Genomic DNA, 23677 nt, shown 5'->3' on the forward strand with positions numbered 1-23677 from the left:
GTATACGTTATTATAAATTAGCTAAGTAAGTAGAGCTTCTCTCTACTCTACTATAAGAAAATTATAGCTTAACGTATAGTAGAGCTATATTACTAATATATCTAGTATATATATAGTTCTTCTAGATCTATTATATTAGATTATAGCTTATAGTTTACCTCTACCTTTATAGATAAGCTCTATTAGCTTATAGAAATTAAGTAGAAGCTCTCTACTACGTACTACTTACAAACTAATAGAAATATAGAGATTATTAATTAATATCTTAATTAGCGTCTACGTCTATTTATTAACTACTACTAGAATAATTAGTTAGACCTTCTACTCTATATAGATTAGGTATAAGCTATATTGCTATATAAAACTATAGAACTAATAGTATATAAAATTAAATTTAGATACTAGCTAATATACTACTAGAATTAGAAGAAGTATATAATAAAAGCCTCTATACTATATAAGCGTTTTTTACGCTAGAAAGCTTAGAATTTTACTAAGAAGCAATACAACGCTGTAGAAAAAGCTACTAAAATTACACAAAGTAATATTGTAAAAGCGCAAGCTAGATAGGCGCTTTAAGCAAATAAAAAGCGCTAAAAACCTAATTTTATAGTAGGTAACCTTGTCTATATTAAACCTTATAGCTTTTTAATAGATTAGTCTAGTATAAAGCTAAATTAATAGATATATAGCTCTTACCTAATTATTACTATAAAGAGTTACTTCTTCTAGCTCTAGCTACCTACGTATATACATATACATAACGTCTTCTACACTAATTAGTTAAAAAAAGTCTTAGAGCTATTACTAGAGTAGGTAGAGTCTAAGTAGCTACCTATTAAAGTTAATAGTAATCTAGAATAGCTTGTATATAAAATTCTAGATAGCTATCTTTATTAAAATCGCCTTTAATACTACGCTGCGTAAGTTACTTATAATTCTAACTCTACCTAGTATAATACTATAGGCTTTATTAACGCTTTCTATAAAGTAAGAGACTTTTACGTAGTATACCTAGAGAAGCTAGAGCTACTATTATAATTAGATACTTAGATTAAGGCGTATAAAAAAGAGAAGACTCTAGAGAAGATAGCGGAGAATTTAAAACCTGTAAGAGTAGAAGACGCAAGGGTAACGCAAAGACGCTACTAAGTAATTTAGAACTCTGCTAAGTTTATAGCATAGTTTAAGAAGAAAGCTAGTAAGAAAGCCGCTCTACTAACGCGAAAATAAGCCTCTTTCTTTCTAGAGAAAAGGTAGTAGCTATAAAAGCGCTTTTAGTTTAAAACTAACACAAATATACTTACTATAAGCTAAAAGAGATAGTAGAGAGTATAATATAAGAGTTTTAGAAGAAGAGAAACCTAGAAGGTATATTTTAGAGCTTAGAGATAAGCTCTCTCTATAAGAGAGAGTAATATAATAGTCTAGTTTAGAGATTTACCTTAGGTTATATAACCTTAGGTTATATAATCTTATTACGTAACCTAGCCTAGCGTCTTAGCGCTTAGTACCTCTATATATAGAGCCTTTTAGAGCCTTTTCTCTACTTCTTACCTTTAGATAGCTAAATTTAACCTAACCTACTCTGCTAGCACCTCTTATTCTTACAGCTTGTAGAGACAGTGCTGCCTGTAGCTAACTTACCTAGCTAGGTGTTTGGGGACGCTTATAGTAGTAGAGACTATAGACCTAGCTCTTATAATACTACTAAAAAGGCTTTACTTTTATATAACTACTTAAAGCTAGTATATTATTAGTTAATAAGCTCTATATAGTTAAAGCCTACTATAATTTATAAAATAATAAGTTTATATAGCTAGATTAACTATATATATCTATAGTTAGAAGAGAAAACTCTAATAAAGATATTTTTCTAACTTCTATCTCTTATTACGCTATATCTAGAAGAGCTAGCTTTATAAAAGTTTTCTAGAAACCTTTATTACGTTATAGATACTATATACTATAAGTTTTATATATTATTATAGAGATATAATACTACTTACTAGAAGTAAAGTAGATTTTTTCTTAAAAGTTAGTTTAATACGTATAGCTTTTTAATTACGTAATATATTCTAGTGCAACTTTAATATAAGGTGTAATATACTATAAGGAATATATATATAAATTTTTATAGAAAAATATTAAGGTTTTGCTTAGTTATTTAAGAAAAACGGGTTGATTTTCGTTGATTTTCGTTGCTAAGAGAAAGTGGTCGGCTCGATAATATAGTCGGTTCGATGATAAAGTACGTTATTTTAATAAATCTTTTTTAATTATAAAGAAAAGTTATTTATTTTAAAGAGAAAATATCGAATTAGAGAGGGTGTTTTTAGTATTTTAAAGAATTCCCTTTGTTGTTAAAAGACTTCTCTTTAAAGTAGGGATAGTTTTAAAGAAACTCCTTTACGCGCTAAGGGGGAACGTGCGCAGCCCTTGTCAGGTCCTGTTAAATATCGAATCTTCTAATATCCGCCCTCGGAAACTCCCCTGCTACAGGGAACTAACAGCCTCGTTAGATGCGAATAGTAGAAGGCGATGCCTTTAAATTAACTGTGCTTGTGTGAAGGCAGTAGTGGCAGGAGAGCTCAGTGACTGTAAACAGGCTGAATTGATATGAGACTAATCCTTGAAGAGGATGGAAGTCTCGGAGAGGAACGATGTAGATATTTTATCACGTGACTCGAGGGGTCCCCGAGAGGTAGTCGGGAATTGACCCTCACAGCTTGCTAAAACTATTAATTAAACTAACCCGTGAGGACGGCAAGGAGGAAACAGGCCACCCTCGCTAATGACGGGATCCGAGGCCGTTAACTCGCCTATTATCCCCATGATTTTACGTCGTTGTATCGCGAGTGAACGCGACCCAAATTTCTTTATCATGCTTCATTACACTACACAATCACAACCCAGTACTTACGGACACGTCCGCTGAGAGGCCTTCAGCAACAGTTCGCTTTTAGGTGCAGAGTTAATGTTGGTATCCCCATCCAGACCAACGACATCTTCCGCTATGAAAGATGCCTTCACAGTGTTTTCCAATGCCCCAATAGCGTCTTCGGGTGCGGCGTCCTCGAGTCTCCAGAACATTCCGGGTGCATTGCCGTCGAGGAGCTCGGAGCACAAGTAGGACTTAGTATCAGTCCAGTCGCCGTTACCGCCACGTGGCCGCGATAGCACGTGGCCAAGAAATAAAAAGCCGCGTTTAACCCCCGAGGCATGCTCAGTGCTGCTCGTAGCTGTAATCTGTACTTGGTCAGCGTGGAAACCACGAAGAGACAGACGGCACTAGTCACCTCCTCAAACCACCGCATTAAGGGCCTGAAGTTACCGTCCTCATCTCGATCCCTCCACGTTTTCAGCGCGTATTCTAGGCTGCCGTCATGACCGATATGCATACGGCATGTCCCCCCATACAGACGTAGCATACCACTGACTGTTCTGACAGTGCTCGAGCGTTCCATAGGCTCAGGTTCTATGCGGACAAGGACCTGAAGGTAGTTGCGTAGGCTTGTTTCGTTAAAGTATGCGTACTCTTCAGTGCGGCGGGCCCAGAATTCTTCGAAGCTTAGGGGAACTTTGGTGCTAGATGCCATGATGGTAGAGGAGGCGTGGTAAGAAGTCGTGTCGCCGACGTTTACTTTCGGTTCTCCGATGGGTTAGGAATAAGGCTAAGTACGACCTGCGCGGTTGCGCCGCCGCGCACGGACTGCAGCCGAAACCAACTTGGCGGCTCCCCACGGACCGCAGCCGCTCGCCGAGCTCACCTAGACACGAACAGATGACCGACGATCTTCTAGAACGGGACTCGATACTTCGACACCTGGACGCCTCGACCTCCCCGCTGGCCCCGAAAGACTCGACTTGACTTGACTTCAACTCATTGAATTGGCCTGGCTCTGAGAGCTATACAATTATTCTTGTTCTTCAATTTGGTGCTGCTTGAAGGAAGTGGGCCGCTACCCCGCCTGTCCTTTCCCAATGAAGAAGGATCCTTGTCCAGCAATGAAAATTCTGCAGCGTTGAAGGCGAAAGTTGAGAGAGGAGCAGGATTCGAACCTACGCTTGCTGCGGTGACGGCGAGGTTTCTGTCGAACAAGCCCCAGGTGTAGTCGCCAACCACCTACACCATCCTCTCCGAAAGACTCGAACTGACAAGATCAGGTGACGTTGGGTTTGCGTGGGAGTTATCGATGGCGCAGAGCGGTCCGGTCGGCAGTAGCTAGTCTAAACGTCGACGATGATGGAGCTGGTACTAACCGTCCACAGGCGGCCAACTATATGGCGATGGCAAAGGCCTTCTGCACGGCGAGGGGGTCCCGGTTGATACCGGCCGATATTCACCCGCACGAGCATCTCGGCGGGTAGTTACGCAATAAGGGACAACTATGCTGCTCGCGTCCCTCCTTACCGCCTTCATGAAGAACTGTCTCTCTCGGAGGCTACACCGTACTTGCAGACAACCTCTACATCAACACCAAGGTCAGAAAGCTGCCGGCGGCCAAATGGGAGGGGTATGAGGACGGAGCGCGGTGTTAGGAGGCATCCTTCGACAGCGGTAGCACCAAGACCATCCCGTCCCCAGGCCTGAGTCCGACTTCTAGACCTAATTGACCCTAGGGATGAAGGGTGCCAGAACTGTGGATATCATGGAGGTCATCATTAAGCCCGTAAAGATGGTTTCCGATGGTCTACCCTGCCTCATATATCATTGAGTGGATTGAGGTGCCCTTCACTGCCAAAAATACCACACCATCTCGACCACGCAGACCCGGTACCCTGCAAAGCTCTCCTCCTGCTCCCTTTGTCAACCTATCCCCTTCCAGTGCCACGACCAACGGTACTATCGACCCATTACCCTGCCTGCCGAGAAGATAGCGATGAGCAGTCCTACTAGCGGTAACGGCGTAGACACCTGGCTAAAGCCAACTAAACGGATGAGTATGACATGCAAGACTTTGGGAGACAAACTTCAACACAACCTTCTACCCCAACTGCGACTGCTCGAGCTTCGGCTTCATGCTCGCTATGAAGTCGAGGATGACGTCGAGGTCAACCGAACTCCTCGAGCATGCGGCAAAGAATATGAGCACCGAGTTCAGCACCGCAGTGTCACTTAGGGCCAACCCGTCACCGAGAGCTTCGTCGCCCAGGACAGTGTACACGCACGTGTTCTTGGAGATGCCGGCGACACTATCGAGCTCCTACCGAGTGGGACGAAAATTAGGCATATTACCTAAGGAGATTAAGGCCATCACTACGCTCGATGTTATAGTCAGACCGGTGCCTCATCTTGAGGGATCTCATCGTGAGGGTCTTGAACTAGGAAACGTTGGCAAACGACTTGATACCGATCTCTGATCTCCCTCATGGATGGGATGAGGCTGTGGGCCTGCATGTCGACTTCGAGGTCCACTACGACGCGAGCAAACCAACACCGCTATCGTCTCTAGAGTCATAAGCTTCATGCCATCAGCACTTCCAGTACAGTCTTATCGTACTGCCCACCCAGGCATTCTGCTTTGGCACTAGGATGCCATGCAACAGCCGGCCCTTGTGGTCGACCATATCTTCAAGCACCATCGTGCTGTGCTTAGTGGTATCATTTCTGGGGCTAAGCAAATGCCGCCTCGCACGACCTCTTCTAGCTATCGTGCGAATTAGGCCCAAATCACGGAAGACTATGCGCCCGTAGTACGTAGTCCTTTACTACCGGCAGAGGGGCTAGCGGGGGTTGCAAACATCTCGGAGATCGAGGCCATGTCGATGTGCCCTCTGCTGCGGCTGCGCAACTGGAAACATCGACTGCACGCCTAGCTCCTCTAGCCGCTGCTGCTGTCTGAGTAGAGTGTTGTGGGCATATCCTGGGCAAACGTCGCGCACGAAAAGCTCGCACTTGTCAGTGAGACGAGTGATGAAACATTCAAACGACCGAAAACAACGTTCACCCGCTCGGCAACATCCAGAAGCTCCCAGCCGACATGATTTCCGCATTGAACAAAGCGCACACAACCGGATTGTCCGTTGAGGCGTGAAGACAAAAATCTAGGACGCCGCTTATGCTCTCGCGGGTGGTATTTTTCGACGCGCATGTTGGTGAGCCTTAACTTGGACCTCCATGATCTCTCCGAAGCTGACGCCGCAACCCCGCAGACCAGCTCCACCGAACTTACGGAAAAGACTCCAAGTGTGCAGTTGGATATGGTTTTGGACGTCATCACTCTCGCCTTACCATCCTGTCCCGTGCTCGAGATCTCGCAGTAAGACTCCTGAACATAGAAGCGTTGACAGCCACAAGAACGGATATCAACATCTTGTCGCCGTCTAAGTCAATATTGATTAGGCTGCGCGCCTTAGGTGAGTCTCTCCTTGACGGCTCCACTCCACGCCTTCTAGACTTCTATTAGCAACGCACTGTCGGTCCTGAGCGATAGTAGCCCCTTGACGATAATGACGACGTAACCTCTCAGCTCTGGACGAGTCTGCATCTCGATAACGCAATCAACTTTCATGGAAGAGTATTTCCTATATTGACCTGCTATGTATCTGGCCGCCACAGCTACCCAAATCAGACCTTACACCTCTACGAGATCAGAGGTAGGGTTCTGAGTAACAGTTCAAGATGAGAGATTTCTGGCGCAACCAGCTAAGCTCCTGCGGTTGAGCTGGTCATGAAGTTCAATCCGCAAGGAAAGAGGACCCGCAACATCAATATGAGCCCCTATGTAGTGGCCACGTTTTGATATCCCAGAAATAGAGTAAGTCTAAGCATCACTAAAAAGGCATTGGAATACTCAGCCTGCTGATACTTGCAGGCGAAGAGGCAGAACCGTGCAGAGTCGCAAAGAATCTCTGATGGGTACTTCAGTCGTGCGTGCGATTGTTAAGGAGACAAAGAGTTAGTGAAAGACCTTGGGCAGTTGTAACCCCCAGAGCAAAAAATCGTGCCAACAGAAGCGGTGGCGTGCGGTTATCCGGCCCGCACCTTTTGTCAACCCACTGCTCACTGAACGAAGCTATGCGCCGCATTTGACTTCAAGGAGGGGGTTCAGCGGTAAGGCCTTCACGTGTCCAACTAAAGTTTAAGTCACAGTTTGCTGACTATCTCTTCCGCCCGCAGATCCCTGGGCATCCGCGCAACATCGTTGATTCTAGGATGGCCCGCGCTGCCGTGATGGATAGTGAACACTTATGCTCCGGGAATCTCTTTCGCTGGCCCGACCGTGAGTCATGCTAAAGCGAAAGCTAAAAGGACCTGATAAACCGAAGAACTAATATCTTAATGCGCTACCGGCCCAAATTTAGCTACGTGCTTCGCGCCTCCCCGCTATCCCATTTTGTCTTTCAGATTCCCAACCGTCAGCTGCTCCTGGACCCCTTTCGGCGGATATGCTCGACGAACTTGATCGCGGCCCGCGAGACGGCATTACCGGACTTCCGGCGCATTCCAATGCTTCCCTGGAAGAAGATGCCGTCGCATCTACACGAGCTTGCGCTGCCCAATACCGTGCTATGGAAGACGATATTAACCGACCTCCACCTCCACCTACCCCGAATCTGAATCTGTATCAGCTAGATTCACGTGTGCGGTGGCCTAACATTACCATCCGCCCAGAAGAGCGTGACGGGTTCGGCATCGACGATGTCGCTAAGATGATCAATCAGCTTTTCGAAGTTGCCGAGAGACACAAGAATATCATAGCGGGAATCTCAACGCTAGACGCACAGCGGGGACACGCTATGGCGGAATTTAAGGATGCGCTTTTGTTTCTCCTCGAGCTGGTCAAAGGGATGGTCGAAGTGGTGCGCGAGGGTGTGCGAAAGAGCAGTGACATCTTCAACGACGACGAACGACACCCAAAGGCCGTTGCTTCGGCGGAGCGAGCGCTATCAGATCTCCGCGATGCGTTTGCTGCAGACGGGAAAAAGGTACCATGCCGCATTCCCGCCCGCTCGCCATTCGGGATCTTAGTGTACACAGACCTTGTGGCCAGATCTCCAACTGTCAAAAACTTCAAAGACAAGCTTAAGAGTGAGCCTCTTTTGATTGTGTAAATATACGCAGACTAATTAATGGAATAGAGGCAAAGCGGTCTTTCGAAAAGCCCTTCAACGTCGTTTATGCCCCACTCAATCTCGGGGAATTCCAAGGTTCCTCGCGGACATTTTCAGCGGGCTTTTATGGGGATAAGATGATGTTTGGCTATACGAACCCCGTCTTTGACGTGCCGTACTTGCGCAGAATCTACAAGGAACTCCGAGATGCGTACCTAAAGTCACTAGCCGGAAGAGACCCAGTCCTCCAGTCATTCTTAGCAACGATGAAACAGGAAAACGCGAATCTAAAAGAGAATGAGGAGCATTGCGGGGCCGGCGGTAGGGGAGTCGAAGGCAGAACCGAAAAGCTCCGTGTACACCGCGAAGCAACCCTCAAGCAGAGGCACGGTTGGAAGCCCGATGTTCTAAGGAATCCAAGCATCCCGGTATTTGCCTTTAGCGGCGATTTCGTGCCAAAGGCGTGCTGCTATCGGTGTAAGGCATTGCATGGACTTCAGGAGCAGGATGAGTGGGCCGCCTACGATGTGGCGAGCTTCGACTGGGACCGTGGAGGGAAGTACGACTGCGGTTGCGCCGAGCCGCTTATGGTGCTCACGATTCTATATTGTGAGTGGAATGTCGTCGCCGCTGGTATTGGCCGCCGTCGCCGTCGCCGTCACCGTCACCGCCGTGGCGCGGGTTTTAGGGAGCGGAATGCAACCGGGGACTCCATTCGCGACCCCTTGGACCAGATTCGCCGCCGCTAGTCTTGACTGCCCCTAGCCGCCGGATTGTCGGACTGACACTTCTCTGGTTACGGATCGGGATCCGTGCGAATCCCTTGGCAGGGTATTCGGGAATCACTAGTATGCCCTAAATTACACGTCCTGTAGTACTAGAAATGAAGAAAGCGTTCGAATATCTTCAAGCCCTCTTGACCTTGCCGAGAATTAGCATGGTCCTTTAGAATAAACGCGGCCTCTGCCTACGCTTCCCCTGTTAACTTCGAAGCACCCTTGCGTTGCTTTCTAGAAGCACACTATCTACTTACGCTAGAGAAGTTAGGCACCTATTATCTTCTCTCTTGTATTTCTCCCTCTCTTACGTTTGCTGCGCTCCGTCTAACTAGAAAGTAACATAGAGGTACTATCTACTCTATAAATACAGCCTAATAAGTACTAACTAGTACTTTTCCTTTACGTATTTGCTATCAAACTAAATGGCGTTTTGGTATGTGTCCCCAGCAGTGTGACGTCGCGAAATAGGACACTACAAAGTTATTAGTTACTACTACAAGATAGGAAAGATCCCTGCTCTACCTTAGAGGTTAGCGCTAAATGGGGGTAGGTTTACCTGTTATACTACTACCGGATACCTCTTCCTAATCCATCCACCCCACTTCAAGAACGCAAAGGGCACCGGCGTAACCGCCAACGTAATAAACCCTAGCACCGAGTTCCCCCATCCCAATCCCAGTTTCTCATACGCACTCGGTCCCACCAGCGGCAGCAGCGCCCCAAAAACACATCTCAAGCACACCAAAGCAGCCACCGCCGATGCAGCCGTGTCCAAGAACGCATCAACCATGTATGTCTGGCAGGGCACGAAGATGCCAAGGAGACCGAAGCCATAGGGGATGAAGGAGAGGCAGGGGACGATCCAGTGGATGGAGGCGCGGGCAGTCCAGCCGTAGATGAAGAGCGCGAGGGGCATGAAGGGTGCGAAGTACATAGTTGTTGCGAGGCGCATTTCCGCTTGGAGTGTTAGCTTGGGTGGTGAGGGCTAAAGGGTTACGAACGCTCGAAGACGCCATTGTTCTTTTCGCGCATGCGGACGACGGTACGGTCGTTGTACTTCATAATGAGGCCGAGGGCTATCTGTGAGGGAGGTGAGTTCAAGCCGTCCGAAGAACGTGCGAGATGCGACTTACGAACATGCCGAGGCCAACTAGAGCGATCATGTCAGTGGTAATAAAATTGCTTCTATAGGAGATTGCTACTTACGGCCAATATATGCGAGCCCCGTATATTGAAGATCGAAATGGTAGGTATTTTGAAAGACATCTGGTATTGTAGTGAAGAGAAGGTCTTCTAGGGGTCAGCATGCTCCGTGGTTTATTCATGCCGGACTTACATAATGTCCCGTAAACAACACTGACATATAGCGAGACGAGGAAAGCGATCGGGGACCTGAAGAGAAACTACAGCGAACCTCAGCAACGGATGTCAGAAACGTTTAGCCAACCCTACCTTGATTGGGCGCACAATACTCCGAGCAAGCACCTCGCGGGGCGGTAATCGCATCTCCAAGTGAGAATGCAGATCGTCTCGTCCAAGTTGCTTTCTCAGCCGCTTCGTCTTCTTCTCCAGAATAGTCGGATGATTCGACTCTTGCATGAACAATATCATGAAAATATTCAGCGGACCACTGGCCATTACCAATATCCAATACGCCCATCTCCAACCCAGGTATTCTGAAATGAACCCTCCGGCAATGGGCCCAACTATTTCCAGTTGTTAGTCAGAGTTCGTATGGTTTAGATTTGAAGCCCGACGCACCGATTGGCGCCAAAGAAGGAGTACCAATGACGATGCATGATGCTGCTGCACGCTCATGCACTTGAAAAACGTCTCCTATAACGGCTGACACTATTGTCATGACCGCTGACCCGCCGATCCCGGCTAGAAGTCGCATGATAATCAGGCTCGTCATGTCCGGGGCAAACGAGCATCCGAGCAGGAAAGCGTTGAAGAACGCGCCGGATGTATTGATAACGAGAGTTCTGCCGTACATCTCGGACAACGGTGCGAGGAAAAGAGGACCGACTGCGTATCCCAGGACGTATATTGAGATCATGAGCGTTCCGAGGGTCTTGGATTCGAGGTCGTATTCTTCTAATGTTAAGGACGTTCCAGGCGCGCACAATGAGGATGCCATGGGCGAGAACGTGGACATGGCCCCCACCCAAAGCATGAGTGTCCATTTCTTGCCCCATGTCCAGTTCCTGGATACTACTTAGCGAGCTCGAAAGCCGGAGCATGGATCACTCACTGAGGGTTCTCCGGATCTTCTGCACTTTCCCACCCTACCATTCCATTCTCTAGATCCATCAACACGACCGCTCGATCGCCACTGGCTTGTACTGCCGGCCTAGCTTTCTCCGTTTGGACGGTTTCAACATCAACTGCGGCTGCACCCACCATCTCTTTCTCGATGTCCTCGGGTATGCTTTTCTCGGACCTGCATTCAGCAGCGGTCTTCTCGTCGGCCATGATTCGGTCCACTCATGCGATCAAGCTAAATCGAGGAATAGATGCTATAAGAATAACTGAAAACGGGATCAGAGATCGGGATACGGAACGGAAAGTCGAGAAACGCATATTCACCAGAGACCTTGCAGGTAGCGGGGTATAAGCAGATCATCTCGGCCGAAGCCCATTGGTCCTGCGCACTACCTGGATGTCCATTTTGCGATATGATGATTCTGTGTGGTTTGCGGGGAGCAGTGCCTCAAATGCTCCGGGAGGACGGAAAAAGACATCCGAAGACTCAAAAGGCTTAGACGGCAGCTAAAGGCGGGCACTACTGCACGGATCCCTTGATGTTGGCGATCCTAGTCGCTTCATTGTAGGTAGTATCCGAAAGCTCATGTTCTGAGAGTGGCGTGGTAATGTGATGCGATAAACGTAGTGGGTGCGGTATAGGTGCTATTGAAACGACGGAGTGGAGCTTGAGCACGGGTGGAGATCCAGAGTGATCAATGCTATGAACTACTTTAGTGTCGACCGTGAAATTAATAAGATAGTCGGATAGTCAAGCGGACCGAGGTAAAAAGCGGCAGTAGGGCCCATTGGACACTCCGTATGGGTGCTTGTTGTGCCGTCGCGCATCAGGCACGCCATTTATGAGATCAAAACTTATAATATCGAAAGTACTTGCGTTTGTCGGTTCGTACACTAGACTACGATCAATTCCTAACTCAAAGTGCGGCGGGGGACTCAGGTATTGATCAAACGTCCTCCGCCGGGACCCACCGCCAAGGCCGTCCCCATTGCTAGTGATTAGGTATCTCCTGTAAGACTAATCCCGGCGTGTGCTGATCAGCTCTTCAACGTCCCGCAACTCATCGGCAAAGCCGTCAAACCAGATGATTGAAGCCCCCAGGAAGATGGTAAGGCGTCGGCAAAGGGTAGGCGTGGTTCCGGTCAAGGCCAATTGAATTGTCTTCCATGAGCTGGCATGGGCGGGTATTTTTGTGTTTGTAGCATTTTGTTATCGCCTCCTGGGAAACTGCAGCCTCCGATGGCGAGGAGAAGGAGTCGGGTGCAGAGTTGAAGCTTTGCGCGATCGATCTGATGTTGCTTTTTGCGCTAGGCCCAAGTCGACTAGCGGGAAGCCCGGCCGCATTTGCCCCTCCATAAGCCGCGAACCAGCATCGGCCGCAGCGGCCATCGCCGAGCTCCAGCACGCGGACACGGTGGACCGCAGGCTTGCCGCGGGCAGCCTCTGTGCTCTGTGATAAGACTGAGATGTGAGCCATTTTATTCGTTCGGTGCTTTTTCCACCTGGACCAGTGGGGTTTAGAGCTATGTTCGCCATGGGCGTCATATCTAGCTTGCATTCCCCACATTCGAGGGGCCCTTGATACCCTTCAGACAAACACCTTTCCCTCCCTAGAGGACTAGAATATTTTCTTTCTGCTCTCATTGTACACCACCCTTCAGTAATGGCACCTGGCATCGTGTCGCCTCAGCCGGCGGTATCCAACGATGCGTCACACTCCTTGAGCTCCGTCACGTCCTCCTACGACGACACGCTTCGATTCTATCTTAACGGGACGAAGGTGGTATTAGACACAGCAGACCCCGAGGTCACGCTATTAGAGTACCTGAGAGGCATTGGCCTCACGGGAACGAAGCTAGGATGCGCCGAAGGCGGATGCGGTGCTTGCACAGTTGTACGTTTGCCACTTCCTCATTTTCTTGCAATGCCCCATATGAGCATGACAAGACGTGTACGGATGCACCAGGAACGTATGAACTAACAGAGGGACAGGTCGTATCGCAATACAACCCCACAACCAAGAAGATCTACCACGCCTCTGTAAACGCATGCCTCGCGCCGCTAGTCAGTGTAGACGGCAAGCACGTCATAACGGTCGAGGGCATAGGCAATGTGAAGAGCCCACATCCGGCGCAGGAGCGGATAGCGAAGGGCAATGGTAGCCAGTGCGGGTTCTGTACACCCGGCATCGTCATGAGCCTCTACGCCCTCCTCCGAAATAACGAATCTCCCTCCGAACACGAAGTCGAAGAAGCATTCGACGGCAACCTGTGCCGGTGCACAGGATATAGACCGATATTAGACGCAGCGCAGAGCTTCAGCGCTAAGGCAGGATGCGGGATGGCAACGGCGAACGGTGGAAGTGGATGCTGCATGGAGAATGGCACAAATGGAGGAGGGTGCTGCAAGAGCAATAGGGCAGAGGGCGATTCACAGCCCATCAAGAAGTTCACGCCTCCTGGTTTCATCGAGTACAAGCCAGATACCGAGCTCATTTTCCCACCCCAGCTACGGAAGCATGAATTCAAGCCGCTCGCTTTTGGAACCAAGAGGAAGAAGTGGTATAGGCCGGTGACACTGGCGCAGCTACTCGAGATCAAGAGCGCGTTTCCATCTGCAAAGATCATTGGAGGCAGTACCGAAACCCAGATAGAGATCAAGTTCAAGGCACAGCACTACAGCGCCTCGGTGTTCGTTGGCGACATTCCCGAACTGCGGCAGTACTCTTTTCAGGATGATTACCTGGAGATTGGCGGAAATGTTGTGCTCACTGACCTCGAAGATATCTGCAGAGAAGCGGTCAAGCACTACGGAGACGTGAAAGGCCAGCCGTTCGCCGCTATTTTGAAGCAGATTCGGTACTTCGCTGGACGGCAGATCAGGAACGTTGGAACGCCGGCGGGCAACCTGGCCACTGCGAGTCCAATTTCAGACCTCAACCCGGTCTTCGTCGCAACTAATGCTACGCTTGTGGCCAAGTCACTGAACGAGACGACCGAGATCCCAATGTCGCAGTTTTTCAAAGGTTACCGAGCGACAGCGCTCCTTCCGGATGCCGTTATCGCAAGCCTCAAGATCCCGGTCTTCAAAGAAAAGGGCGAGTATATGCGCGCGTATAAGCAGGCCAAGAGGAAAGACGATGATATTGCGATTGTGAACGCAGCTCTACGGATCTCACTAGGTGAAGGCGACATTGTTGAAAGCGTGGATCTGGTGTACGGAGGCATGGCACCTATTACGATCGCGGCAAAGAAAGCTATGGCCTTCCTCCAGGGCAAGAGGTTCACGGAGTTGAAGACCCTAGAAGGCGTCATGAATGCGCTGGAAGAAGATTTCGATCTCAGATTTGGTGTGCCGGGCGGCATGGCGACATACAGAAAGTCTCTCGCGCTCGGCTTCTTCTACAAATTCTACCATGAGGTTCTCGCCGAGCTGCGTGCCGAAGAAATTCAAGTTGACACACAAGCCATCGGCGAGATCGAAAGAGATATCAGCTCAGGCGAGAAGGATCACAAGGCGGCGGAAGCATATACCCAGAAGATTCTAGGAACGGAGAAGCCGCACGTTGCCGCTATGAAGCAGTGCACCGGTGAGGCTCAGTACACTGACGATATTCCCCTACAGAAGAACGAGCTGTATGGATGTTTGGTTCTCTCGACGAAGGCGCACGCGAAGCTCATTAAGGTCGATCCGGAGCCAGCCCTCGATCTTCCAGGCGTGCACGCGTGGGTAGATCACAAGGACCTAGCTACGCCAGAAGCCAACTGGTGGGGCGCACCGTCTTGCGATGAAACCTTCTTCGCTGTCGATGAGGTCTTTACAGCTGGTCAGCCCATCGGAATGATCCTGGCGGACACGGCGAAACGCGCGGAGCACGCGGCGCGTGCTGTCAGTATTAAATACGAAGATTTGCCGGCGATTTTCACGATTGAGGAGGCTGTCGCAAAAGAGAGCTACTTTAACCACTTCCGCTACATCAAGACAGGAGACACCGAGAAAGCTTTCGCTGAAGCCGACCACGTCTTCACTGGCATTGCTCGCATGGGTGGCCAAGAACACTTCTATCTCGAGACGCAAGCATGTCTGGCAGTGCCGAAGCCTGAAGACGGCGAAATGGAGATTTACAGCAGCACGCAAAATCCGGCCGAAACCCAGGCCTACGTCTCAAAAGTCGTCGGCGTAGCAGCGAATAAGATCGTCTCAAAGGTAAAGCGAATGGGGGGTGGGTTCGGTGGCAAAGAGACTCGCTCTATCCAGCTCGCAGGCATCGTAGCATGCGCAGCGAACAAAGTTCGCCGCCCCGTCCGATGCATGCTCAACCGCGACGAAGACATCATGACCTCCGGCCAACGCCACCCCTTCCTCGCCCGCTGGAAAGTCGCCGTCAACAAGGATGGCAAACTTCAAGCGCTCGATGCAGACGTCTTCTGCAATGGCGGCTGGAGCCAAGATCTCTCTGGCGCCGTCGTCGAGCGCTCCCTCTCTCACATCGACGGCTGTTACTCGATCCCTAATGTCCATGTCCGCGGGCGTGTGGCGAAGACTAACACCGTCTCCAACACTGCGTTCCGCGGTTTCGGCGGTCCGCAAGGCATGTTCATCGCTGAAACGTACATGGAAGAGGTTGCGGACCACCTCAAGATGCCCGTCGAGAAGCTGCGAGAAATGAACATGTACGCGCCCGACACGAACATGATCACGCACTTCAACCAGCAGCTCAAGGACTGGTACGTCCCGCTCATGTACCAGCAGGTCCAGGACTCCAGCGACTACGCTGGCCGCCGCACCGAAATCGAAGAATGGAACAAGACTCACAAGTGGAACAAGCGTGGCCTCTCGCTTATCCCAACCAAGTTCGGCATCTCCTTCACAGCGCTCTTCCTCAACCAGGCCGGCGCCCTTGTGCATATCTACCACGACGGCAGCGTTCTCGTCGCCCATGGCGGCACGGAAATGGGCCAGGGCCTCCACACAAAAATGACCATGATAGCCGCCGAAGCGCTGCAGGTCCCGCTGTCCAATGTCTTCATCTCGGAGACCGCAACCAACACCGTCGCAAATGCGTCCTCCACCGCAGCATCCGCATCCTCCGATCTCAACGGCTACGCCATCTTCAACGCCTGTAAACAGCTCAACGAGCGTCTCCAACCCTACCGCGAGAAACTCGGTCCGGCTGCCACCATGAAAGACATCGCGCACGCCGCCTACTTCGACCGCGTGAACCTCTCCGCACAAGGTTTCTACCGCACACCAGACATCGGATACGTGTGGGGCGAGAACGCAGGGCAAATGTTCTTCTACTTCACGCAGGGCGTTGCTGCCGCGGAGGTCGAAATCGATACCCTGACGGGCGATTGGACGTGCCGCCGCGCAGACATCAAGATGGATGTGGGGCGCTCCATCAATCCGTCCATCGATTACGGACAGATTGAGGGGGCGTTTGTGCAGGGGCAGGGCCTGTTTACGACGGAGGAGAGTCTGTGGCAGAGGAGTACTGGGGGCGTTTTTACGAAGGGCCCCGGCGCGTATAAAATTCCGGGGTTTAGGGACATTCCGCAGGTGTTCAATGTAAGTTTGTTGAAGGATGTGAATTGGGAGAATTTGAGGACGATTCAGAGGAGCCGTGGTGTTGGTAAGTGTCATGTCGTTTCTCACCGTCTGTTTGGAGTTAGTTACTGACTTAGATTCTAGGTGAACCACCCCTTTTCATGGGCAGCTCTGTCTTCTTCGCCATCCGTGATGCGCTCAAGGCTGCGCGCGCAGAGTTCGGCGAGACGTCTGTGCTGCATTTGCAGAGCCCAGCGACGCCGGAACGGATCCGGATCTCCTGCGCTGATCCAATTTTGAAGCGGGCGTGGGTCGAGCCCAAGGAGGGTGAGAAGAGCTGGTTCATCAGCATTTAAGCGGACGGGTGAAGGTTTGTAGGAGGCAGAGTACTGCAGGCGCAGACAATAGATGGACCGACAGGTCTTGGACAGGGAGATACCATCGCTTTGATACTATGGTTACGAATGCACTTGTAGTGAGCTTGACTTTTCCTGATATTTATATCCTCGGTGTCGAGCTTTGGAAGCCGTCCCGAGTTGCAATCATGATAAAGCCACTGCCAAATCTGTACCAAATGATCCGGACATCATCAATTTGAACTTCGTATGCGCGTTCCGGAAGGCCTTCACAAGCAGTTACATATTCAATTATCTTCTACTTTACCCAACGTGTAACGGTCGCACATCATAGCGGCCCATTCTCTCACGCCGTCCCCATAATCCCGTCTCAAGATCAAGAAGTCCTTCACGTTCCCCAGGGAATACCGACTAATACTCATGATAGATCTCGCGATCGAGGATGAGCCCTTCTTGCTCTCGTGCTGTGAGCCGAGCGAAGTCTTCTTCGCTGATATTCGGTGGCGGCACACAGAGTTCGTCGTACCTCTGCCTCTCCCAAGCTTGAGCAACAATCGGCCGTTCTCTCGCTAGATTCTCGAAAGAAACGGCGCGCCTGCCTTCAGCGAGGTCCATAACTTCAAGGTTGCAGAGCTTAAGACAATCCTTGATACGAGTAAACACTCCTTGCCAGGTGCCCCGGGCGATCCGAACGCGAGCAAAGATAAGATCTTCGAGAGTCCCCGAGCAACCGGCCAAGAGTCGTACCAGCTCAGACTCCGTTACCGCAACATGGACGATGGATAATACTTTCATATGGTGGAAAGATTGCTGGTGCTCTGCCAGTCAAGCAACAACCGCGCTCGAAGAGACAAGGCCTCGGCCGTGGAAGGAGAATTCAGAGAGTCTAGGGGCGTGGTTAAGGAGGACGTCCAGAGTCGCTAGGGATTCGTCCTCCCGCACCTCTTCGTCCATGAATGCTGCGTCTAACATTATCACAGCCAGTCGATCAAATACATGGAACGATTCCGAAAGCGGTTGCAGGAGTGCCAACGGAAACGAGAACGGAGCCTGTTTTTGGGAAGTAAATTCCAGTATACGAAGATGAATATCATTTTGGAAGACAGCACAGAAGAAATCCTTCACCGTATGAGTCCAGAAAAAGCGGCTGATTTCCTCTTTACGGGGGTTATTGCCGTATCCGTAGGTCTCTTCCCAGAAGGATAGATATTTAAGATGCTTGAATCCTTGCAATGCCTTGTCGATATCAATGGCAAAGGATCCGTCCATGACATAGCGGACTTGGCTCTTCGAAGCGTTGCGAGCGGGACTGGTTGCTTCCTCGGATCGAGAGTAGGCGATATGAATGTTGAACACTCGAACGCTGGGGCCAAACACTTCGTGTGTTGCAGACTATGGGCTGTCTGGAAGCAGTCAATGTCCACGTACATATTCAACCCGCTGAAGAAGCTGGCGCCGAAGAAGGTACTTGTCTTCGAGTTGATCTCGCGACACACTTGTCGGAAGGCCTTCAGGTCGCTCTTCTCCCACTTGCGTCTTATATGGTTGTAGGTTTCCGGCAGATGGTCCAAGATGATGCCTAAGAGCTCCACCTGGAGACTAGGTAGTGTCGAAGTCATGGGTAGATATCCAGGTGGGAGTATCTAGAGTTGAAGGCCTTCAAGCTCGGCTATGGATTGTCGGAGGGTTCGGCTATCTCACTGGATATGACAGCACGCACGGTGAACCCTGCGAGGAGTCAGTGGCGCAATGGAACTCGTAATGGGCAGCCTGAAGTAACTCACGATGTTACTGATAGAGCACTGAATCCGCCCCGCCTTTTAAACTCCCCAGCTCGCCGCAACTGTGGATACTATGCAGCACGGTGGTGCGTCTAACCGGTAGCCTAAAGAGACTCACTAGGTTATCGGCAGCGTAGCAACGAGGATGGCAAATGTGAGTTGAGGTACAGTGAGTTGAGGTGGGTTAAAAGAGAACAAGTGAGGTCAGAAGGCGAGAAATATAAGAAGGAATCGCGCTAGGCCATATCTAGGCGGTAAAAATGGAACGCGCGACAAGCAGAACGAGAAAAGACGAAACACGAGACCTAAAGATTAAGTTACAGGAGCAAAGTCGGAAAATATACACCACCACTGTAGTCGGATTACCGTAATGGAGTGTGTTGATGCGAAGATAATATAAGAGTAAATACGCCCTTCTCCCAAGAGTCAACCACTCAGGCTCATGAACTTCGAAGTCCTAATATACACTGACATTTTAGACCAGGACACTACTGGCCTAGCCTACTGCGAGCGAGGAGAACCGTGAAGGATTCGTAACCGTTGTCTAGTCCCAGCTGAGATCATTCCATGTCCATTTGTCACCGGAACCAGACTTCTCGTCGACCTGAGTGAGCCAATACGTGATGTCGTTACCCTCTTCCGCTTTGAGAATGATCTCGTGGCGCGGCGAACGTTTCTGCGTCACCATGAGCCATTCTTCATCATCGAGCCTGGAAGAGACACCATGAGTGCCACATTGTGGGCGCTCATAATTGACGTGATGGGAATAGATGCCTTCGAACTCCGAATTTAAGCATCTCAGGACAACCTCATTTAGGTGGAGTTCGTCTCGGAGGAATTCGAGTACGCGTTCATCGCAGGAGCGCCATGTGACCCAGTTGAGCGTGAGTGCTTTGAGTGTATCCTTGCACGCTCGCATCAGCGTGGCGAGATACTTCCTACGCGTGGTGAGATGGGACAAAGCAAGGCGCCGAAGAGATTTCGGACGTATCGTCGGGCTCAATTGTTTGAAGAAGAGGTAGGATTTGGGGGGCGGACTTATCCCCCAGCAGCAGCTGGTGGCCGTGCATCTGAGCCCTATTCCGAAATCGTTGAGGACGGGGGAGGCATTGGAGAGATTGTTGATGGTGCGGATGTACCCAGGGAAGGTCACTGTAGTGATCAGCGACGTCTGACAAGACAAGAGAGAACCCTATACCTTCATCTTCTTCCACTGATATGTTGAAGTGTAACTTCTTCAAGTGAGGGGGATGTTTCATGAAGATCGCGAGGTAGTTGAGCATTGATGCGTGGGATGGAACATCCGCACCACGTTCACAAAACGCTAGGGTCTCCAAAGCACGACCTTTGGCTAGCGCTACCGAGAACAGTGTCTTCAAGGCGACGGACCAATGTTCCTTGAGGCGATCGAACTTGTTGGAACGTATGTTGTGATCGAAATCCGGCCGTTGGATTAAGAACTCTTTGAGATTCGGCAGCCCAGATAAGGCCTGCCCAAGTATGTTTCCGCATGTACCATCCCATAAGGTATCTAGGACCGTCTCATTGAAAGAAAGTCGGGTGCCGTACAGGAGGGAGTACGATTCGTCGCTGTCATACCAGGAATTTTTAATCGCAGTCCGAAGGTGCCGAGTCAGGGTCGATATCTTCTTGCTTTTATGAGGGTGTTGGTATCCACTACGATCGACTCGACATAGGACGCAAGGCCGTTTTTAGAGATGCTGAGAAGCCCGCACAACCCTTTTTCGTTCAGACGAACGGTCATCTCCCTGAGGTATCGTGCCCCGTAGAATGGAGTGAGTTTGCCGTGAAGCTCCCTGCATGTTGCTCGGAGGTTCTCGAAGAGCGGCTTCTCGTAATACCGCGGATTTCCCCCTCGCGGGCATTCTGTCTTGATGACCAGTAGGATCTCCGCTGGCAACCCCGGAAGATTGGGCGCCATAGTATCGGTTCAGCGGAGGCGACTGGAGGGAGAAAAGGACCGTCAGCGAGTCAAGGACAGTGTTGAGAAGGTGGAGCGGACCACCCGTGGACAGTGGTGAAGCACTCACCCGCGCTAATGGTGGAGGGACAGCGCGAATGCACTGGTGAAGCGGGAAACGTACAGGCCTGCACTCGAGGGTCTGAACCAGGAGGTTAGATCTCTTCTAAGGTTCCGAAGAGGGAGAGAAATGACGGTGAGCTGGATTGAGAAAGTGGTGTAAAGAAGTCACGCTAGCCCAGATTGTGCTGGGCCTTTTGACGTGAGGGAAAGAGCGCTGGAGGGAACGGTAAGAGCCGAACCTACGGCCGACATCCTTTTGCAACTGCTTACTATAGTAGTTGTACACAGGATTGGTCCATACATAGTGATCTTCTTGCTGAGCTATCATGGGTATGACCCTCGCGGGCATCCCCTATTACTGCTCGCGGCTCTTTCGCAGTTGAGCCAGGGTCGCCTTCCCCGCTCTACTCTCATTCGGCCTCCCAATCTCCTTTGAAATCCACTCGCCCACCTCCGACAACTTCTCAATATCCACGCCCGTCTTTGCGCCCAGGCTATGGAAGCAATGAACCATGTCCTCTGTTGCGACGTTCCCTGTTGCGCCTGGGCTGAATGGGCAGCCTCCTAGGCCGGCAACCGCAGCGTCAAAAGTCCGTATGCCATACTCCAGCGCAACGACGGAGTTCACCAAGGCCTGGCCATATGTATCGTGGAAGTGTAGTGCGAGATCGTTCTTCTCGATGCCTGCGGCGCTCAGTGTCTTTAGCAGCTCTGCCGTCTTTGGGGCTGTGCCCATGCCCGTCGTGTCGGCTACTGAGATCTCATCTGCGCCCATCTCAAGCAAGCTCACAGCCAGATTAGCTACCTTGTGCGGATCTACGTTTGGCCCTTCATATGGACAGCCCAAAGCTACTGAGATGTATGCCCGCACGTTGAGGTCCAGCTCCTTCGCCTTTGCCATTATAGGTTCGAACCTCTTCAATGATTCTGCTATCGAGCAGTTTGTGTTCTTCTGTGTGAATGTCTCCGTTGCCGCTGTGAATATGGAGAGCTCAATCTCAGGCGTTGTTGCCGAGGCGGAAGAACTGCCTCTTTCCTTGGTCATTGCGTCTGCGCCAGACGATGCTGAGGGCATTGCGTTAGGATCTTGTGAAGATGTATTCATTGCTGGGCCACCTTCGCTGCTCGGCGATGGCGGCGGCGTAGGGTATGCGCTGTTTCCAGAGCCTTTCGCTTGCCAGACGGAGAGAAAGTTATCCAGGCCTTTGACATTCGGGAGGAGGAATTGGTACGTTATGGGATGCGGGGATTGCGGTGGCGATTGGAGGATGCGCTCTAGGATTTCCGAAGAGTTCGCCATCTGTAAATCAGCCGTCAGCCCTGCACCTAGAGCCCCGGGAGCATGAACCCACCTGCGGAACCCATTTTGGCGCCACGAACGAGCCAGCTTCAATCGTCCTCAAGCCGGTCTTCGCCAGCCTCTCCACCAACTCCATCTTTGTCGCGACTGGTATGCTCTGCTTCTCATTTTGCAGTCCATCTCTTGGTCCAACCTCCACGATGCGCACAAAGTCAGCGCCCTTCGGGGTCGCGGTGGCGAAGGTCCTTCTGAGGGGATGGCGTGCAGCGAGGCGCGCAGAGCGCAGACACACGAATTTCGACGACATTCGAAGGAAGCAAGGGTGGCAATGGCAGCAGAGGTTGAGAACTCTGATGCACCGGAAATGTGGTGAGAGCTTCACGCGGCCGTGGGGATTTTGCGGGGAAGAGTTCACCTCCGAGGGAGCTTGGATCGCTGGTTGGTGCCCCCGCATCAATGTCACGTGTTGAGTCGCCCTTCGATTCACGAGGGTGTCAAAAAAAATGAGCCCAATTCTGATAAGTCAGCAAACTCACCTTCTTGTACACAAAACGTAGCTACGCTCTTTTATTATTTTTTAATAAAATTCTCTACAGCTACTTAGAAGCTATAGAAGAGCTATCTCTATTAATTTTATGCATTAATATAAGCTTGTTGTAGAGATAGAATGTTGTGGTCTTTGTTGATATTCTGCTTAGTTATCAGAATGGGCTCATTTTTTATGACACCCTCTGTGATTCATCTCAGCAGTCATCAATTCGCTCGACCTCGTCATAAAGAAGATGCGAGCATACTACATCTACAGTACCAGCAAAAAAGACGCTATATTCTAAATTCCACCGGCAGAAGGGGTATCATCAAAAGTTCGATTCATCTCACAGACAATTCTTCTATATCTATTGTGGAATTACGCACGAGGTTATCAAAGGCCCTCCATCCCGCATTCAGTGCTGCTCAGTCTCATCCAATAATCCGCAGCCTCTGGCTCAGCGTCTCTATCCTCGCCCAGGTACCAACGGCAGAACAAGGGCGCATTTTTCCCGAGGTCGCTGAGACAACCCTTACTCCTATCAAAGCAGCCTCTCAGCGTCGGAGAGCTTCGATTCTGTGAAGCATCAGTCTGCCACAAGGCAGCTATTGGCGTAGATTACTGTAGTATGCGGTTCAAGAGGAGGGGCTTTGCACAAGGCTCAGCTCGAGGCGGAGTGCATGCAGCGTAGGCTCAGACCGCAGCAGAAGGTTCGGGAGTCGAGAGCGAATGACTGCTAACTCTCACCACATAGCGCTAAGCTTTGGCTTGTTCAGCACAGAAGGGCAAATTTGCGCCTCGGCACGCGCCTACACTCAATATGCTGTAAGAATTCGACAAACACCTTGACGATGCCAGTGGGAGGGGTTGTGCACCCGCCCTAATCATAGGGTTGTGGGCGGAAGCTGTAATAGAAGAACCCAAGGTGCTCTTTCTATCGTAAGTAAAAGCCAATGTGCGCTGCAAGGAATGCCACGACCTTCGCTTACAAACGTCGCTGAAGTTGACGCGGCATAA

At 50.3% G+C, this 23677-nt stretch overlaps 9 protein-coding genes across 9 annotated transcripts; 2 read left to right on the top strand and 7 right to left on the bottom strand.

Annotated features, from left to right (window-relative positions):
- Positions 1-2832: 2832 nt before the first annotated feature.
- BU26DRAFT_513741 (uncharacterized protein) lies at positions 2833-3656 on the bottom strand. Its single transcript, XM_033827688.1, has 2 exons — positions 3300-3656; positions 2833-3249 (listed from the first exon to the last, which is right to left on the bottom strand). The coding sequence occupies exons 1-2, from the start codon at positions 3597-3599 to the stop codon at positions 2920-2922; spliced, it is 630 nt and encodes a 209-aa protein (XP_033692018.1). The 5' UTR covers positions 3600-3656; the 3' UTR covers positions 2833-2919.
- Positions 3657-4988: 1332 nt separating this feature from the next.
- Positions 4989-5586, bottom strand: BU26DRAFT_558438 (uncharacterized protein; the record flags this gene model as incomplete). Its single annotated transcript, XM_033832562.1, has 3 exons — positions 4989-5207; positions 5285-5443; positions 5512-5586. 3 exons carry the CDS (start codon positions 5584-5586, stop codon positions 4989-4991), a joined length of 453 nt encoding a protein of 150 aa, XP_033692019.1.
- Positions 5587-5761: 175 nt separating this feature from the next.
- Positions 5762-6420, bottom strand: BU26DRAFT_33842 (uncharacterized protein). Its single transcript, XM_033822282.1, has one exon. It carries the CDS (start codon positions 6219-6221, stop codon positions 5826-5828), a length of 396 nt encoding a protein of 131 aa, XP_033692020.1. The 5' UTR covers positions 6222-6420; the 3' UTR covers positions 5762-5825.
- A 972-nt stretch (positions 6421-7392) lies between these two features.
- Positions 7393-8807, top strand: BU26DRAFT_558439 (uncharacterized protein; the record flags this gene model as incomplete). Its single annotated transcript, XM_033832563.1, has 2 exons — positions 7393-8035; positions 8086-8807. 2 exons carry the CDS (start codon positions 7393-7395, stop codon positions 8805-8807), a joined length of 1365 nt encoding a protein of 454 aa, XP_033692021.1.
- Positions 8808-9396: 589 nt separating this feature from the next.
- Positions 9397-11243, bottom strand: BU26DRAFT_412310 (putative MFS multidrug transporter; the record flags this gene model as incomplete). Its single annotated transcript, XM_033822963.1, has 8 exons — positions 9397-9794; positions 9839-9917; positions 9971-9987; positions 10044-10127; positions 10174-10240; positions 10290-10543; positions 10599-11044; positions 11092-11243. 8 exons carry the CDS (start codon positions 11241-11243, stop codon positions 9397-9399), a joined length of 1497 nt encoding a protein of 498 aa, XP_033692022.1.
- A 1254-nt stretch (positions 11244-12497) lies between these two features.
- BU26DRAFT_599602 (xanthine dehydrogenase/oxidase) lies at positions 12498-17218 on the top strand. The gene is made up of 3 exons (XM_033835112.1): positions 12498-12997; positions 13096-16735; positions 16795-17218. The coding sequence occupies exons 1-3, from the start codon at positions 12767-12769 to the stop codon at positions 17004-17006; spliced, it is 4083 nt and encodes a 1360-aa protein (XP_033692023.1). The 5' UTR covers positions 12498-12766; the 3' UTR covers positions 17007-17218.
- Positions 17219-17831: 613 nt separating this feature from the next.
- On the bottom strand, positions 17832-18625 carry BU26DRAFT_499594 (uncharacterized protein; the record flags this gene model as incomplete). The annotated part of the gene is made up of 2 exons (XM_033826419.1): positions 17832-18369; positions 18435-18625. 2 exons carry the CDS (start codon positions 18623-18625, stop codon positions 17832-17834), a joined length of 729 nt encoding a protein of 242 aa, XP_033692024.1.
- A 549-nt stretch (positions 18626-19174) lies between these two features.
- BU26DRAFT_599603 (uncharacterized protein) lies at positions 19175-20729 on the bottom strand (the record flags this gene model as incomplete). Its single annotated transcript, XM_033835113.1, has 3 exons — positions 19175-19939; positions 19986-20436; positions 20547-20729. The coding sequence occupies 3 exons, from the start codon at positions 20727-20729 to the stop codon at positions 19332-19334; spliced, it is 1242 nt and encodes a 413-aa protein (XP_033692025.1). The 3' UTR covers positions 19175-19331.
- Positions 20730-21064: 335 nt separating this feature from the next.
- BU26DRAFT_546193 (hydroxymethylglutaryl-CoA lyase) lies at positions 21065-22519 on the bottom strand. The gene is made up of 2 exons (XM_033831818.1): positions 22184-22519; positions 21065-22131 (listed from the first exon to the last, which is right to left on the bottom strand). Exons 1-2 carry the CDS (start codon positions 22436-22438, stop codon positions 21187-21189), a joined length of 1200 nt encoding a protein of 399 aa, XP_033692026.1. The 5' UTR covers positions 22439-22519; the 3' UTR covers positions 21065-21186.
- Between the last annotated feature and the right edge of the window lie 1158 nt (positions 22520-23677).

The sequence above is a fragment of the Trematosphaeria pertusa genome (assembly GCF_010094035.1).
Source record: "Trematosphaeria pertusa strain CBS 122368 unplaced genomic scaffold BU26scaffold_1, whole genome shotgun sequence".
NCBI lineage: Eukaryota > Fungi > Ascomycota > Dothideomycetes > Pleosporales > Trematosphaeriaceae > Trematosphaeria > Trematosphaeria pertusa.